At 40.1% G+C, this 18,865-nt stretch overlaps 1 protein-coding gene across 2 annotated transcripts in view; it reads right to left on the bottom strand.

Moving 5' to 3' along the window:
- Positions 1-18,865, bottom strand: part of MAP3K15 (mitogen-activated protein kinase kinase kinase 15) — a 60,067-nt gene that overhangs the window by 6,378 nt on the left and 34,824 nt on the right. For both annotated transcript variants that reach the window (XM_077927473.1, XM_028727562.2), the window contains 12 exons: positions 18,377-18,489; positions 17,418-17,577; positions 16,995-17,145; positions 16,022-16,129; positions 14,160-14,209; positions 11,898-11,993; positions 11,005-11,092; positions 6,790-6,923; positions 5,604-5,731; positions 3,133-3,263; positions 2,878-2,983; positions 454-611 (listed from right to left, as the gene is read on the bottom strand). In XM_077927473.1, coding sequence (XP_077783599.1) covers positions 454-611; positions 2,878-2,983; positions 3,133-3,263; positions 5,604-5,731; positions 6,790-6,923; positions 11,005-11,092; positions 11,898-11,993; positions 14,160-14,209; positions 16,022-16,129; positions 16,995-17,145; positions 17,418-17,577; positions 18,377-18,489 — 1,423 coding nt within the window. The remainder of the gene's footprint in view (positions 1-453; positions 612-2,877; positions 2,984-3,132; positions 3,264-5,603; positions 5,732-6,789; positions 6,924-11,004; positions 11,093-11,897; positions 11,994-14,159; positions 14,210-16,021; positions 16,130-16,994; positions 17,146-17,417; positions 17,578-18,376; positions 18,490-18,865) is intronic.

Below are 18,865 nucleotides of genomic sequence, written 5' to 3'. Positions count from 1 at the left end.
CACACACTTTAATGCTCTGTGCCTGAGTGTGTATTTTTTGCCCCAAACTTCCCCCACAAAAACCTGCTCTTTAAAGCTGAATCGGAGCAAACGTCAATTTGGCCTTTTGCGATGAAAGCTCCAAACACAAAAAAGGGGCGTTCAGACACAAACCTTTGTTTGTGGGACATGGTAGGAGCCTGTGGAATGATTTCCTTGCTGAGGCATACAACTATCTTTCCTTGAGGGACTTTTAGAAGAGCAGCAAAACACACATATTCCCTCTAGTTCTAACTTGGCTGGTTGTGAAGCAGCTGTAGCTCCCGCCCGGCATCCTTTGCATGCAAGTCGTCTCAGATCTGCTATTGCACATAAATTAATAGATGCTGCTAAATAATCCATGTCAGGAAGCATTCTAGCAGTATGGTAATATGTGGAGGGGGCGGGAGGTGGGTTAGTACATACAACACTTACTTTGAACATAGCTGCCTGTGGTTCACCCAGTTCATGAAAGGGAGGCTTCCCTGTCGCCATTTCAATGGTAGTGCAGCCCAAAGACCAGATATCAGCTGGTGCACCATATCCTCGAGGTCCCTTATCAATAATCTCTGGTGCCATGTACTGCAAAGTGCCTAAAGTCATGAAAGAGAATAGGTACAAGTATTATTATTATTTTAAAAATCCCTGAACAGATCACACTTAATATTAATAATAAACCTTTATTGTCACTACACTACCTATGTGCAGTGAGATTAAATGAGCCCCCCCCCCCCCAATACACTCAGTCTTGTTCACGTTCTGTGTGCTTGTCGGAAGTCAATTACACCATTTTTTTCCCATTCAGCAGCCCAATAGCCCACGGATAAAAACTGTTCATTAACCTGCTGGTGCAGCTGACTATACTTCTTTGCAAAGTACCACACTTCCTTAGGTATTTGGCAAAAATGGCATTTCCCATACAGATGGGAATAGTTGCTTATACTATTTACAGCTCTGTTCTTTGCTAGACTATCACTTTGGGGGGTGAATGAAGCATTCTCTCTACCTCTCCAAAAACGTATTTGATTTGATTTCCCCATGTACACATTAAAATGCAGGCAATAATCGCATTGGTTTTGGACCAAGTTGCTCTCTCCAAGGGCTTTCTCCACAATGTTGATCACAGCTTTACTGACTTATTTTTGTATATAAGCAACAGACAAAGAAAACATTGATCTGAAATCTGTAACCAAGAAAGACTTATTACTGAACTTTCCAAGTACAATACATTCTACTTATATAAGGAAGATTCTGTACATATATACTCACTATGCAAACAATACCCATTACCCAAAAGACTTGAATACAGAATAATCTTAATTAATGTAACAAGCAATAGTCATATATAATTACAAGTAAAGCAAAAGCAATAGGCATTGCCATCTTATCTTGCTCAAATAAACTCTGCAGCTTTGCAACAACTGCATGTTTGGACATGAGGGTTGCTTGATCACACTCCTCATCAGTGATAAAGATTCATGGAAATGATAAGTAATACCTTAAAGGGGTGGGGAACTTTTTTTAGACTGAGGGCGACACTCTAGGAAACCTGGGGTCACATGCCAGTAGTTGGTAGAGCAAAGAACATAATTTTTATCCTCTTTTAGTACATATAAGAAAGCAGCCTTATTAAAGAAGAAAAAGGGAAGAAAAAATTGGTAATGTACTGTTTTAGTGTTTTGCATTCATTTTTCTTTATTGTAAGATGAAAACAATTCAGTGGAAAACAAAGCGAGAAGTGTTCTTGTTTTGTACTGGATAAATGATGCAATCCTAAACACACTTGCTTGAAAACAAGTCCAAAATATGGTTAGGATGAAACTGAGAGACTGAAGGCCCCCTTAGACTGGTGGTTTTTTGCTGCTGCAACATGTCACTGACACAGTAATAGCGCATTAGTGTGAAATTTATGCTAGCCTATCCACACATCATTTACAGGCACAAATGGTGCTGAAAAGTGCTGATTGTATATAATCACCCTGATAACCTCACCAGTGTAAATCATGACAAATCGCCTGGAGGAACTCTGAGTACTTACAGCAGGAGATGCCACAAAATCAGAAAATCTAATGTGGTTTTACAAAAACCAGAAAGGCTTCGAACCTACAGGAAGACCAAAGCGAGCTGATGTGCAATCCCATTTGAACTCCCCCAAAGCAATCTGTCTCTGCAATCTTGTTTGCAGCACTGGCAGACTGCACAGACAACATGATAATCTGGGCAAGCATTACCTCAGATAGTTCCTGTGGGCTATGCACTTTGTACTATCTATATCAGCTAATTAAGGTTTTATAACATTTAACTATTGTATTTACTGTTACTGTGCAGGCAAATCTTCACAGCAGAACTGGGTGGAGGCAGGGAAGCAGCTTCTAACTATGAGCACAAAAGCTGCATTCAGATGTGGATTTCATACTGTTAGTTTTACCAGTTATAGTGCTAGTGCTTCTGTTCCATTTCTAGCTTTCCTTTTACACTAACCCCTTTTTATGTTATAGACCTGTGGCTTTTTGAGCAATACATATTATTGTCATGCAAAACTTTAAATGGCGGAAAAGAAATACATGCCAGGATGCGGTCCCCAATTTTGCCAATAACTCAATTTTCCGAGTTAGTGTGGTTGCAAATGGATTATTTTTTCTGGAAATAACTGACATGGTAAGGAGTACGGAAGTTCCACTAGATTTCCAGAAGTGACTTTTACATTGTGTGAGAGCTCACATAAAAAGCGAAATGAACACACGTATAAGGAAATGTCGTGAACGTGGAATAAAATGCCATCTGAGTATAGCCTAATTCTAACCACAGAAGATTAATAAATGTAGTGATCAGGTGGGAAAAAGTTGTTTCTGTTCTTACCTGTAAATGTCTCTGTACATGGATTCACTCCTGCAAGGCGCTTGGAGGTCCCAAAATCAGAAATCTTCACTACTCCACTGTATGTGTTCACTAAAACATTGTCTCCCTTAAATAAACAAAGGGTAAACAAATTACCAGAAACTTTGGTTATCGGGGATTTTATGAAGCCTTTCTAAAAGAGCAACTAGTGGGATCTTAAACCCTGCATTTCTGTAACATACAATTAAAAATATAAGGAAGCATGCATATGCTCACTTTTATGTCTCTGTGGACAATCTGGTTCTCATGGAGATACTTCAGGCCCTCTAGGATTTGCTTGGTGTAAAACTTAATTGTGGGTTCTTTCATTGGTCCCCATTTTGATCGTAGTAATGCAGAAAGACTTCCTGGATTTAGGCAGAAAATACAGGATAAAAAATGATTCTGTCCAGGGTATCAAGGCCTGTAATCATTGAATCATCAGTACAGTACATAAGTAAAATCCCATGCAGAGTTACCTGGGATTGAACACGCACACTTCCTGTATTGGACAATATGTGACTAGCTGCAGAGTAAACATGCAGAGAATTGAGTCACACACTTTGTTAACTCTGAGCCAAACTCATATGCCCCATTATACACAGACCTAAAAGAGCAAATACTGTGCACTTACACAGCGTATGGCATATATCTAATGAGATAATTCTAGAAACTAGAGACAGAGTAATCTCAAATCTGTCAGCATTCTGAGGCTAGGTTTGAAGTCACAGTAAACCACAGTTAATGATTTACCATGAACGAACAGGTGGGGTCCTGTTTCCCTCTTCCACTAGCAAAGAGTGGAATCAACAAACCACAACCCCTGGCTTAGCTGAACTGGAGGTCATGGTTTGCTTCACTTGACACAAACCATGAAGTCAAAGCTTGTTCTTTGCTTCCCAGTTGTGGTTTGTTTGAGTGAAAATGCTAAGCCAGAGATTGTTATTCACACCAGGGGAGCAGTGAATCACGAGCGATCGCAACGTTCATGGGTAAACTAACTATGGCTTACCATCGCATGTGAAGTGGGCCTGAATGTTTTAGCATTAGCTCTGTCAGTCTATTAAGGGATCCATTCTAGCAGGCCCTCTAAGACTGCAGGAAATTTACTGAAGCCTTTGCTTGGGAACAAAGGAACCTGCCTTATTCAGAGTTAGACCATTGTTCCCTCTAGCTTAGAATTCTCCACATTGACTAGTAGCAGCTCTCTATGCAAAGCCTTTCCCTACCCTGTATTGAGATGACAGGGCTCAAACCTATGCATGCAAAGTATAAGCTATGAGCTTTCCCCTGGGTCCATGTTCCCAAAAAAGACACCTCGTAAACACTGTAAAACTCACTCATTCTTACATCAGGAATATGAATATGGGAAGCAACCACAAGGAACCAAGATCAGGTCAAAAGGGCAAAAAACAGAATCATTGATAAAACCCTTCAAAAATGTTTTTCAGTGTATGTTCTGTTTGAGCTGAAATTCAAGGCCTTCCAGTGAAAATTCTTGACACATCATCTTTTTCCGTTTGTGCATATCTCTACCAAAGGAACTCCCGAAGGACCATCTTGCCCCAAGGGGACTGAGAAGCAGCAGTAAAACAAACAAGTGGTTTCTTCCCTCCCTTTATAGCTTTTTAAAAATAAAAATAAGTGCTTATTGTTAGAATAATCTCATGTAAACCACTTCCAGCTTTTCCTGAAAAGCTGTACTGTATATAAATACCCTTCAATAAGTAAAATAAATAACCTCTCCCCACTGCAGTGAGAAACTATCCAATTAGGTGGGCCTTATTAGAATGCTGTATGTTCCCAACCATCTGATGTGACCTTATCTTTTTTTCTTTCTCTGTATGCTGGTTAAGAATACAATCCTCTCTCATTTCACCTGTATCTGTCCCCCTACCACTGGAATGCCCTCCCACCTGAGACAGCCAGGTCTCTTCTGTTATATTCAGGAGTGTCCTTAAAGATAAATCTGTTGACTTCAGCGTCTCCTTTATTCTTCCTTTCTCTTTCCCTTAAGTGCTTTTTTTTTTAATGGTAGAATGCTGAATGGTTTTTGGTGCTTTATAAATAATTATGATAGAAAGAAAAGAGAGAAGAGTTTCTGAACCTAACAGTTCTCTCCAGGAATCAGTGTGAGGCCTGTGTTTGTAACTAATTGCAGTCAACGTAAAAATGCTATTTATGTGAGACTAAATTGCACCAGAATTTGAATATACAGCCTTGATTCAGGAAGAAATATGTATATGGATTGGGTTCATGCTGATTTAATTATAGACAGTCTAAAATATTCTACAGAGGTTTGAGATATGAATCATTCTACTCTGTATGTTATGTTTTACTCTGATTTATGGGTTCACATATTACAGGGATGGCTCAATAGAGCATGAGTCTCTTTATGTCAAGGTTGTGGGTTTGAGCCCACATTGGGCAAAATATCCATGCATTGCAGGGGGTTAGACTAGATTACCATTGTGGTCCTTTCTAACTCTACAATTCTTTTCTTCTAAACCTTGGGTTCGTGTGAACGTGTGAGCTGCTGGAGAATAGCTCACAGCCATTTTACTCCTCCTTGGTCCTTTCTGTTGCCACACCAAGCTTAGCTAAGGTTTGGTTTAGTGTATTCTAAAGCCAAGGTTTGGCTTAGCATGGCGTCTGAACCAGATCATAGTAAGGTGTCATATATGAGGTGAAAATAGTAAGATACAAACCTCCAGGCACCTGTTCCATGAAGATTTTAATATATCCATCTTCAGAAACAGAACCAAGATACTGGACAATATTTCGGTGCTTCAAATACTTGTGGAGGGCTATTTCTTCATGCAGTGGCTGAGAATATCTGTCAATGAAGAACAACTGAAGCCTTATAAAAATCAGAAAAAAACATACTAACCTAAAATTTCCATGCCACCCACATAAAGATTGAACATATAAATTGGTAGGTTGAAGGTCCACAGAAAGGATGGAATAACAATGTAAGATAATTAAAAAGCCCCAATATGGTCAAAATCACCTCAACAAACATATACCATGCAGTGAAAATATATCCTCAGCCAGAGCTGGTAGGCAGAAAGCTACAGCAGCATTGTTTGCATCTACTGTCTTGAGAGACAATAAAGTGTGCCTCTAGGGGTAAAGTCAAACCTCTGCATTTGCAGCACTGAAGTGACCTCCCCAGGGCACAAGTCTAAGCAGGGTGTATGGAGGTCCTGGGATGCCTAGACAACTAGACACGCGCCCCTCAGCCTTGCTGACGTGATCCAAAGGTCCTGGGGACTCCACTCTGGAATTGGGTAGGGTTTACTCCTTAGCCTTTTCTTCGCCCCAAAATATCCCACAAGTCAGCGGAGATTTAGGATCAGAGATATCCTTCTCCTAAATGGGCTACCTTCCCAGGTTGACAAGCCCCACTTGCCCCTCACTTCCCTCTATAGCACATGCAGAAACCGCCTTCTTGACCGCTATTGGTCTTGTTGGCTCAATCAACCACAGCCTGCCTTCACATGCAGGGTAAATCCCTAACTCACCAAGGGTTTGAGACCCATTGGCTACTGTTCACCTGGTTTAGCCGGCCATTCCTGGGGTGTGACCACTGTCACATACAGACTGCTTCTAGGAGTCTCCGGTGAGAGCTGAGAGCAGGGTGGGGCCAAAGGTGGATAAACAACCGCAGAAGAAGCATGTGTCCCCCAGCAGAACTACTACGCCTCCCCTAACACCCCCAGCATGCTTCTCTGTCTGTGAATGACTTATATATTGAATAGTGAATGATGTAAGACCAAATTAGGCAAAGCACACTTCATACTTATATCTGAACTTTAAAAGGTTACTCCTCCTCAGGACTAAAATACCCCCCCCCCCATATTTAGTGTGTAAGAATAAAATATCAAGACTCACCTGCTGTCTCTCTCTGGTATTTCCTTGATGGCTATTCGGACCTGATTGCTAAGATCTCTTCCAGCATAAACTATCCCGTAGGTTCCTTTGCCCAACACTACTCTGTCTCCATTCTCATCATAGTCATACTCATACTGAAAGCAGAAAGAAACAGAATTCAGCTCTCAGACACAAAAAACACATTATCAAAACCACCAAACAGATTTTAACGTTTGCCATTAGCAATGTATTGCCCTAAAGATCAGCAGCTCTAGTAGAAATTAAAGAGCAAGCGTTTCTTATAATGTTTGCAGGCAACTGTGGTGCGAAAGACTACTTTTGTCTTATAGAAGAACTGCAATGTTCTAATTAACAGGCACTGGTTTTTAAAAAAATTAATTCTTTAAACATTATATAAGCAGCTGCCCGTAATAAGAATGTGCGACATAAGAGGAATACCTCACAAGTAAAAGATTATTTAATAAAGGGATGTGTCTTTTAAAATCTGAGTGAAGAATACATAATGGAAACAAACAGCATAAAATGGAAGATAATGTCAATGGGGGCAGGTGGGCAAGTACTGTAAACCAGACTCCTACAAGTATGTACAAATCCTCTGTCAGTAAGTCCTTGAAATTCTTCCACAGTTCATTTTGAAAGTGATTGCCAAGCTCCCTGTTTCCACACAGAGTCCTCCAGGGAGGTATTTGTACACCCTAACATGACCTGCCCACTAACTTAGTTCAACCTTTCAAACAGTTTCATTTTTCATGCTTCAGCAGTTCACAGTTCATCGTCCTGTGCTGTTATGTGATATGTGCTATTACCCAAAATGACACAACCAGAACCTGTTAATGTTTTTTTTAGCACACCCATATTTCACAGCTACGAAACAGTATTCAACTGATAGTGGTAGCTTGAGGACAGCAACCAGATTTACAAAACGTTAGCCTGAATATCACTGATAGCACATTTCTGACAGAGCAGTTGTTTACCCAGAATAAGTCCTACTGTGTTCACTCTGGCTTACTCTTAGATAAGCATGAATAGGAACACAGGCTTTGCATGCACAAAATATCTGAAGATAAACATTTCAGTGCAATGGGCAATTCCACAATCTATTCTAATGACTTCATTTTAAAGCAAATTCAAATTGAGAAGCGGGAGGGAGGCAGAAAGAAAGAAGAATTGTATGCCCTTGAATACAAATGTTACTTTTGAACAAAGGAGGAGAATTCACTGATTTTCTAAATGATGTGCACACTGATGTCAAAGAGCTGTTCAAATTAGAGGATTTTCATTGACATCTGCCTCTAAAGTACAGACATGTAGATATATCAGCTAATTCCCACTTAGTCCAGAGAAACCCAAAACATAGCCTTGGCTTCTCTGATATTTGCTAACTAATGTCTCCTTTTAGGCTGCAGATATATTGGAATGCTACCTAGAAGCATCCTATATTACTCAACTCTCAAGTAATACTTGATCCAAAGCACTGAGGCATTTCAAACTTTATGCTTTTGTTGTTTTTCTTGAACCTTTCAAATAAATGTATGTTATCCCCTTGAGCATGCAAGTTGTGGGTTAATAAACATTAAAAGCAAACAAACCCAACCCACTCGTAATGTGGGAATAATGGGAACAAAGTTTCATGGCATGTCTGGTTGAACTGATGTTTCTCTGTGACAATCTTCTTCCTTATTTTATCCACTAGACTTACATGGAAAACAATAACTACTGTAGAGTTGCGAAATATGCCTCACTTGTAATGCAACTTTTGATCCCTTTGTAACTAAAATTTACAAGGACTGGATTTGGGACATTATACATGGAAAGCTGACAACTCTACCACTAATGTGTCCCCTCTCTTTGCTATTTATGAATTTAGTGCCCTACACTGTTTTCAGATTGATCTGTCATATCATTCATGACAAAGCTCTCACATAAGGGTGTTTCTGTCTTTTCTCAGGTACCAATGCATTGTCAAATGGACTGTGGGGGTAGAATAATCAAATGCTATTAGTTCAGTACACAATTATCCATTGTCATGTATGAAAATTGTAATTGTACAAACAAGCAGTGGGGGAAAGTACTTTTCGAATCCTTAATTCCAGTAAGCAATTGCGAAAATCAGAGATTCCTATAACTGCCATACTTTTTGGATGAAAAGCTTTGTGTGCAACTCTCGAACTGTGTTAATAATGTGATTTTCAATACATTTCAAGCTCCATTCCACAAAACTCCAACATGTTTCTTTCAAAATATTTTACCCTGCTCAGACAAACGAGTTCTGAGTAGCAATAAGAAATACATAATATGTAAAAATATCAAGTATGTCAAACATTATTATAGACAAAAGATATTTCCTCCTGTATCTGATCCTTAGATATTGGATTCTAATACTACATACCTGGGAAAGGGGATTATTATTCGGATAATAGGTTTAATAGCATCCAAAAAGGTCGCATTATGCAGGTGTTTTTTAAACAAGAGGTAGATGAATAGGTTAGGGCTACGCAAACAAGAAAACATTCTCTACAAAAACCTACAGTTTATTTGCTGAGTTTCACTTATCCATAAATAAAAATGTTTTCACATGATGCCCTCTTCCTGAATTTTCCATATTTGCTTAATTTATACAATTGTAGTATACACTTCCATGCCATATTTACATCATTTAAGAAACATTTGCAGGGGCATGCTAAAACTCGGTGAGCACAGAATTCTGATAAACTCACCTATCACATGACTGCTTCCGCCTGCTGTAGTTATGGCAGATTGCCATCAGCTTAAGTGGCTGCCATGCTCAAAAGGGTCACGCAAAGAGCTCCTGAGATGTGACCCTCAGCTGTCACCACTTCCTTAATAGTTGACAGGACATTTTCAGAGTCAGAAAAGGACAGTTGGCCACCGAGCCGTCTTTCCCATAGGGCTTAGTGGTTTGTTGTGCCAGGGCGCTGGCCTCACAGACACGCCCCAGTGAGTGGGGGAGCTGCACGGCTTTGCTGGCGGCCTCCCCTTTCCCCGTACCCGCCAGCTGTGCCTCACCAACCATATCGCTGGCGGGCGTGCAGCTTGCCTCCCAGGTCTCCGCGGAAGGAGAGCGATCCCTGCAGCGGCTTAGGATGGAAGCTGCGCCCCGCCAACTGTATGGCTGGCTGGCATGCAGCTCTCTCTCTCTCTCTCTTTTGTCTGCTGGCCTGCAGCCTTTGCGACCTAAGTTTTGGGTCCTTTTTAGGTTCAGGATGTCACTGCTTTACACCCACACCCACCCACATCCCACAATATTTGAAAATGTCAGCTTTGTACTTAAACACAAATTGGCCAGGAGCTTCATTTTCTGTGTCTTTATTAATTTATTTGGTCACACGTTGCTGTTATTAGACAGTGTGTGAGCGCAGGGTTTACACTAATGGTAGATTGTGCCCAGATTGATAAAAGTTCTGTAACGTTAGGCAGATCCTTTATGTGCCCTTGTGTTCTTCCAACCAATAAATGTTGGCAGTTATGAGCATGTGCATGCAGACAGCACTTCAGCATGTTATTGTTTCTATTTAATGCCTAGTATTCCAGAATTCTAACCTTGTGGGAGTACAGTAGATTAGAAAACCGACTACTTGCCTGCCTGAGCGAGGGCCAACCTGGTTATTTTGTCTGCAGCTAACGATTGCTGTCACAGGCAGTACTTCAACTCAGGACCATTGTCTCTACCTGCCATATCTCTTGCCTGAACTGAGCTCGCAAACTGACAGCTTGCACTGATGGGAGGGAAGCGGTGCAAAACAGAACCAACCAATCTTCATCCCTTCCATGCAGAAACTAGGACGATGCTTCGACACATGCCACACAAATGAAAGTATTGAATACCCATCTGGCTCTTTCCCAAAAATCGGGGGGGGGGGGTTGCAGTAGAAGAAGAAGAAGAAGCAAGTTTCCGAGTATGTTACTCTGGAATACTAGTTGAATAATGACGACATTATGTGGCGGCATGCCAAAAAATCTGAAAGAGCCAGCAACTATACCACTATAAATGGTAAATGTGGAAAGCTTCTTACTGCCCTATTGAACAATGATTTAGCTGCAAAGTTTTAGTTGTGCCGTTCCTACTTTTTAAAAAGGTAGGTATTATTTCTTAAGGTATTAATAAATTAAATTAATTAGAATAGGAATATGGAAAGCAAATTCCTCTCCCATCCAAACAAAGATTTCTGTTTCTCCCCGGTCAACATTACTTACTTCCAATGTGTCTCCATCACTCTCTCCTTCCAGTTCCAGAGTACTTCCTACAACATCTGTTAAGATCTCTTTAACCAGACTACAAAACCTGTAAGCAATGTACACCGCACAATTAAAGGCATAACAGTATCTTGCTTTTCTGCTCAAATACTTATGATTCATGTGCAATGCAAAGCAATACATCTGCCAACATTCCTTTTCCTTTTCCTCTTCAAAATCACTATTGCCTCATGCTGTTGTGCTACAGCTTTTTTTAATGGATACTGAAACCCCTTATAAATTTATCCCTTATAAATCTGTAATTCAAATGTAACGTTTGGACTGTTTAAATTACTTTAAATCAGCATTAGCCCAAGACATTTTGCTGCCTGAGATGGATTCCAAATAATGTCCTCCATCCCAGTTCAAAGACCAACGCTTTCACCATGCTGTTAATTCCTACCTTCACATATCCTGATCATACTAAACAAATTAAGATCAATTTAACCTGTGATATGGTAGGGCCTTTATAAATGAACACAGGAAAGAAAGGAATGTAGAAAACAAATATGAGGAGCGATATCCAATTGCATAAGCAAATGCAACAGGCACTTCCCACTTCCACAGTATTCCAGAGCAAAGTGTCTTTTAAGTACAGTATTTGCACTGAATATGATGCAGTAGTTTGTGTGGCCACAAACAGGTGGCGCTGCGAACTACAACGTGACGACAGACTTCTGAGAACTGTTCACTTGCTGCTGGGCTATCACAGCAGCATTGGAGGGTGAAGAGGAGGGAGTTGGGTGGCCCGGCAAACGAAATCTTTGCGGAAATACTTCTGGGTTTACAAGGTATCTCCCAACTATTGTATGTCTCATTTTGATAGTTAGGGAAAGCAATGCAAAGCTTCTCACCTACTACACTGGCCCTCTGTAGAAAAGTAGATCTGAAAGTCATCAGAGTTGTCGTGGACATACAGAAAACAACACCGTTCGTCAAATTTAGATATGCTGTGGGAAAAGAATTACAATAAAGTTATGCTAAGCACAAGTGGCGTGGATGTGGGGCAGAGGTATGAAGATGAAGGAACAAATGGAGGAGCTCAGCTAGTCCTGTTTTGCTCACACAGCAGTTCAGTTTTCCTTCTACCACTACAGAGTTTACAGAATCAAAGAGAGACAACAGCACAGGCATGGTTTTTTTAAAGCCTGCTTCGAACTGGAGATGACAAGCAATACAATTTGGGTGCAATTTATGAATAAAATGAGGAAATGATGATAAAAATGTGCAGAACAGATCACTAGGACAATGTAAACAACAGTCAGTCTGCATAGCAGGAAAGGTAAGATCTGTGACCTTCAAAAAACCAGATATATGTATTGCCAGGGTGTTAATCATTCATTCATTCACTTATTTAGTTAGTGCCATTCCACTTATGAGTCGCTTCCAATGAAGCATCGCAAAATAAATTATCACCAGTATAAACAGATATAAAACAATTTCTTTTATAACAATTTAAACAACTTCATATATAAAAACCATTTCAAATCCAATATAAATACAGGGTGAGATAAAAATCTCCCCCTTAAAAATCTCCCTGTTGAAAAAGGAAAGTCTTCAATAAGTGCCAAAAAGATAGTAAACACTGCCCCATTAGGATTTACAACACTGTAAAACATAAATTACTAGCTCAGAACAAATAATTCATTGTTCTGCTTACTTTACTCTCTCAGGTTGTTGACTAACACTCTTTTAAAGTCACTTTCAAACAAAAAGTAAAGATATTTTCAGATTCTGTATAATAAAAGTGCATTTAGCAGTTCTTGTAAGGGGAGTCATAACAGGAGAATAATAGCATTACTTTCTCCCATGTCTGGTTTTTTTTTCCCAAATGATTCAGCAATTCAAACTGCTGAAGTTTGCAGACAATGTTTGTCTCATACTATATTCATGAGGCAGAAAAAATCCATACCAGCCTAGATGAGAGAAAGGAGAAAGCAATGACAATTTTCAAAAGCCATGGAAGAAACACTAATCAATATCCATCCAGTTTCCAATTTGCCAATCTAAATATAATATTCTGTAGAGAAATGTACGTGGAGAGAAAGATTAAACTCACTTTCTCACACTACATCTTTCAATGGTGTAACTTCAGCAATATAAGGAACATGTTATTTGAAAGTGGTGCCATTAAACGACCATGAAAATATCAATTCAACAGAGGAGGGGGGAGGGAGACAAGAAGCAAAATATCCAAGCTACTATGCTGAGCAATGACTAAACCATATTATAGAGCCTGCACATTATGAAGAAATATTTAAGATGCCTCCTGCTTAGCACTACAAAAGAGGGGTAAAGTCCTTCATGTACATTGAAAGCATTGGAAAATCACAAGAAAAAAAAGCTATTTTCTTTACTCTCCCCAAGAACTAGCATCAGAATATACATATGACTTAAGGAAGACAACCTATTTTATTTTCTATAAAAATGTATTAACCTAATTTTCAGTCCCAAAACAGGGCCCTAATGGAATTAATCAAATAAAACAACCAACAATAAAATAATGAAGCTCATTTAAAGAAACAGGGTTCATTGACCATTGAACTTTAGAGTTAGAAGGGGTCCTGGAGGGTCATTTAGTCCAACCCCCCATCAATGCAGGAATCTCAACTAAAGTACCCCAGACAGGTGTGCCAACTTGAATAAAATAGAGGGTAAAATAGAGGTAAGCCCCACCCCACATAATGGATCACATGACACGGCACACAAAAGTGTCCTCTTTTTTGCTCTTCAAAATATGGCAACCCTAGGGGAAAGTCTACCTGTGGCATCACACCTTACACTATAGGGAAAACCCTGCCAAAAAAATGGGCATTCTATACTATTGTTCTTTTATTGTGGAGTGCCTTTCCCTTTGACATACATGAAGCAGCAACCATTTGTTGCTTCAGATGTCTTGTAAAGGATTCTTTAGGGATAAAGAACTAAGGAATATTTATACTATATTTCAAGGAAATAGCTTTCACATCTGGGGAGTTGGGTGGGATATAAAGGATACCCAAACTACATCATTTGCTAGCATTGCTGGGAAAACACATATACATTCTTCACATATCCCTAAGGCAAAATGAGGCATGTAAGTAAAACAAAAATAAAAGCATTTCAAGGACACCAACCTTATTCCTCTAATAGAAGAAGCTGTAAAATTCCACTCATGAATCTGTTTCTGCAAAAGGGTAAGAACACAGATTGTTTCAAAGCAAGATTACAAACCATTATCATCACATCACAAGGATGATCTCAGACTTTGGGCACCAATATTTTGCTTTGAGGCAGCATACAGCAATATTAGGAAGGTTGCTGCTACCCCCCACCAAAAAAAGTAGCAAGACACAACACTAGGGACACAACACTAGGCCCCAACAGCAACACATTACTCCTCGCCATTGCAGAACAAAAATGGTCTTCCTAAATTTCATGACACTATGAATATCCTTTCAATTGAAAGTCTGATGTCCATCCTAATGGCATTGTGCCTTAATTTGTGGAAATGGCCAGGCTCAGTGAATCCAAACATTCCCTGAATATGTGTGTGTGTGTGTGTGTGTGTGTGTGTGTGTGTGTGTGTGTAGCTCCTTCAATCCATGTCAGAAAGAATAATCACAAAGTCATGAAGTATGCTGCAGCAAGCCTGCAGAAATGCTTACCTAAACTGTCTACAGGGCTACCTATTGGCTTCTCGTGTATGACCATGTATCTGAGAAGGATGCTCAGATGATCTGATCCACAGTCCTTGGTTCACTGATAAGCAAATATGTACATTAGCTAGAGCAAAAATAAGGACAATTTGAGTGCTGGATTTTGTGGCTTGGCAACTGTGACTGCTGGACAGAGTGGGTTGAGAAGCAGTGTTACATTAGCGCTGAAGAACATTCATGTCATGTACTGCGTCATACTGAGTGTATCATTCATTGAAACCAGTTCACAGTCCTCCTATTTTCCTGCTGTAGATCTAAGAATGAAACGCATTCTCTCACCCCTCACCCCCCCCCACAAGGCTGGTTTATCCTAATGAGAATTCTGGTATCAGAATTTTTATGAGCATCCCAAATTTCACAAGTTCTCAATGGGATGTGTGATACTGTAGTAAAATAAATCAAAGAGCAGAAGTTTAAAACATCACATATCTAATTCTGTATAGCCCTGTTCAGGCTTTCAACCCAAAAGCATGGTAGTATGAAGTGTACGGAGACCAGGTGTGCAAACACCCCGCACTCCCACTATACCCCTAACCTGCCCAATCACAGGGAGGCTTCCAAGCACATTCAGCTGAATTGGCTTACAGTACAAGCCTCCTTCTGGAGGAGACTCTTGAGAGTCCCATGGACTGCAAGAAGATCAAACCTATCCATTCTGAAGGAAATCAGCCCTGAGTGCTCACTGGAAGGACAGATCCTGAAGCTGAGGCTCCAATACTTTGGCCACCTCATGAGAAGAGAAGACTCCCTGGAAAAGACCCTGAGAAGGGAAGAAGGGAGACGACAGAGGACGAGATGGTTGGATAGTGTTCTCGAATCTAACAGCATGAGTTTGACCAAACTGCGGGAGGCAGTGGAAGACAGGAGTGCCTGGTGTGCTCTGGTCCATGGGGTCACGAAGAGTCGGACACGACTAAACGACTAAACAACAACAACACGAGCCTCCTTCAGATCTTCCCATTTGACACAGGAAGGTTAGAGGTGGAGTGTTCGTGCCTGCATGTGCTCACACGTGATCTCTGTCATGCTTTGTGCCCTCGTGCTTTCATGCTGAATAGACGAAAAAGTTTGTATGACAATTCATTTCCCTGGGGCTTAAGGCTGGCTCCCTGTTATTAGTACCTCAGTTCTTCCATCTACGGGACAAAGAAGATACTTATGTGCATTGTGTGACATTTTTGTGAAGCCTCTTTAAAAAAAAAAAGAGTTGTATACAAAGAAGCCAAGATGTGATGATCAGAATTTCTAGAGGGAAAGAAGAAATTCACCATTGGTCTTACCACTTCTGTCGGAGAGACGTGCCAAAGGGAAACAGTTCTTTCTTCCGCTTCATTGTTGATTGAAACATACGCAGGCTGGTATACCTTAGTTGGCTCTATCACCAGTACCTAAACGAAGCACACACATGTTCAGTGAAACCTAACTAGATCAGTGACACATCCTTACAGCATCGGAATGCTAATTATAAGGCTGTTATCCTAAAAGGCAGGAGTAGCCAACATGGCAGCCTTCAGACGTTGTGCATTACAAGTCACATCCACGCCAGCCAGCATGGCCAATAGCCAGAGATGGTAGAAGTTGTAGTCCAACAACTCCTGGAGGACACAATGTTAGTTACACCTGAACTAGGAAGCAAATCCCATTGAACGTGTGCTGAAAATCTGTTCACAATTAACACTGCATTTTCTTCTTGGATGTGGATCAAACTATTTATTTAATCAGGTCTCGTACAATTTCTTGTATTCTTTCCTTCTTGCATACTATTTTATTTATTCATTTGCATTAGACTGCCTCTTGTATCAAACATCCATTTATGCTCAAGCCACTCGTGTACTGCTGTTGTTTTAATTTTTAAAAGACAATGAATTACATAGTGATACGATTACAGAACACATTTTTCCCTTAGAAAGTTTCCCACTTCCCCATGGCCACCCCTACAGATCAGCAGCAAAAACAGCAAGCAATAACTGCCACCGAGGTCCACTCCCTACCAAACAGGACATGCCAGCTCTGACCTGCTTGGCAGAAAACACTACATACAGCTTGGGCAGATTTACTTGTCACTTGATTCTAGTTCACATGGTAGCTCCTAACATCAGGCCACAATTTTCTCTTACGAATAGTGAATTCTAAGCCTGTCTACTCAAAAGTAAACCCTGATTAGTTTAACTGGGCTTGCTCCTAGGCAAGTGTATACAGGATTTTAGTCCAAATCAACCAGATATATAAGCTCTGCACATTACAGAGACTTACTGGGAATCTCAAGCCATTAGTTGTTTCTTTAGTTGCCTCAAAAATGATATCTAACCAGAAGTTCAGTCTCTCTTGTCTAGGAGAATGTTCTATGGTGAGTTTCTTGAACCGCTGTATTAACATCAGGTTCTGAACCAATGACTTCAAATACCTGAAACACATGCATACAATCAATAATTAAACAACCAAGAACAACTTTATTTACTCTAAGTTAATGACACAACAAGCCTTTGCTAGAATATTAGAAGTCTACTTGAAAATCAGAAGTCCTGAAAATGAAAGCATAGTTATTTAATCATCATGCAAAGAGTGGTGATGATGCATGGAGCACTGGAGAACTTAATGAAGTCCAATGGGGTGTGGGGGTGAGGGCAGAGAGCAGGAGATGTAACTACGCAAATTGTAATATGTGATGATACTTACCAAATGGGTGGTTTCAGTTTAAACAGTCTCTCTGCTGCTTGCACTGCTTTACCAATGTCATTGGCCAACATGCTTACACTGAAGAACTGCCCGACATCCCAGTAATTGTTCATTTTTTCCAAACTCCCTTTTCTTCCCAACAAACTGTTCAATCGCACACCTTGACAAATTCACATAAAAACAGTATGTTACAAGGGAACACAATGAACCTCAAAGACTGTAAAGAGGATAATGTGTGTTGGTAATCATGAGAAATATAACCTCTAAGAGTATTAGGTAGAGAAAAACTACACAAAGGGACACATTCATGCCATATATTTAAAACACTATGATATACTTTAAACAGTCATGGCTTCCTCCAAAGAATTCTGGAAACAGTGGTTTGTTAAGGGTGCTGTGAGTTGTTAGGAGACCCTCTATTCCCCTCTCATAGCTACAGTTTCCAGAGTTCCCTGTGAAGAGGGACTGTTAAATCATTCTGGGAACTGTAACTCTGGAAAGGGAATGAGCATCTCCTAACAATTCTCATCATGCTTAACAGACTACAGCTCCCATAATTCTTTGGGAGAAGCAATGGGTGTTTAAAGGTGGCATGATAACACTTGAAATGTATGGAGTGAATATGGCCTAAATGTCATTGGTGGGAAAGAAACTGCATTCTTCATATGGTCAAAGATACTAGTCATGGACCGCTGCCCTTGCAGAAGTTCATTCTAGGAACGGGTGCTTACAACTGATGGCAAAACACTTGTGACATGCTTCACAGTGGGCTAAAACTACTATTCTTAAATACAGAATTCACTGCAACTTCAGTTCAGAACAATGGATCCAAAGGTCCAGCTCCACAACTGGAAATTCCCTTCATTCAATTGGACCTTTGGATCCAACCCTTTATGTATCTGACAATAATTAATAACCCTACTACTGCTGCAACAAGTTTTTGTTTTTGTGTTGTTCACCTATTTTCCTTAGTTCCATGGAGGTTTCAAACTGCTGCCCTGCAACAATCAGCAAGACTGCAAGGTTAATCCCAGAATACAGAGTTGACTGGAGCTCAAACCCTTTACGATACCTGCAGAGACAAGATTTAACAAACTGGAGAAGATGCTTCCAAAGAAAAACATTTGAAGTTTCTCAGATCACAATAAAGAAGGCATGCCAGCCATTGTTGCAAACTATGGAAATGTGAATGGATTTGTTGTTGTTGTTCCAATTAATCTTATCTAGAAAGACAGGAGCTCATGATTTAATTGGGATTTAATTTTCTTCCCTCTCCCACAACTTGAGAACTCGGGGTTAGTTGGTGAACCTGATTAGCAGCAGATTCAGGATGACAGATAAAAGGATGTTCTTTTTTCATGTAACAGATGGTTAATTTATGGAATTCACTGCCATCAAAAGTCGCGATCTAAACAGCTTTAAAGTCAGACAGGTCAGTTAAATTTATT

The sequence above is a fragment of the Podarcis muralis genome, chromosome 4 (assembly GCF_964188315.1).
Source record: "Podarcis muralis chromosome 4, rPodMur119.hap1.1, whole genome shotgun sequence".
Lineage (NCBI taxonomy): Eukaryota > Metazoa > Chordata > Lepidosauria > Squamata > Lacertidae > Podarcis > Podarcis muralis.
This window is presented reverse-complemented; position numbering and strand designations above follow the sequence as displayed.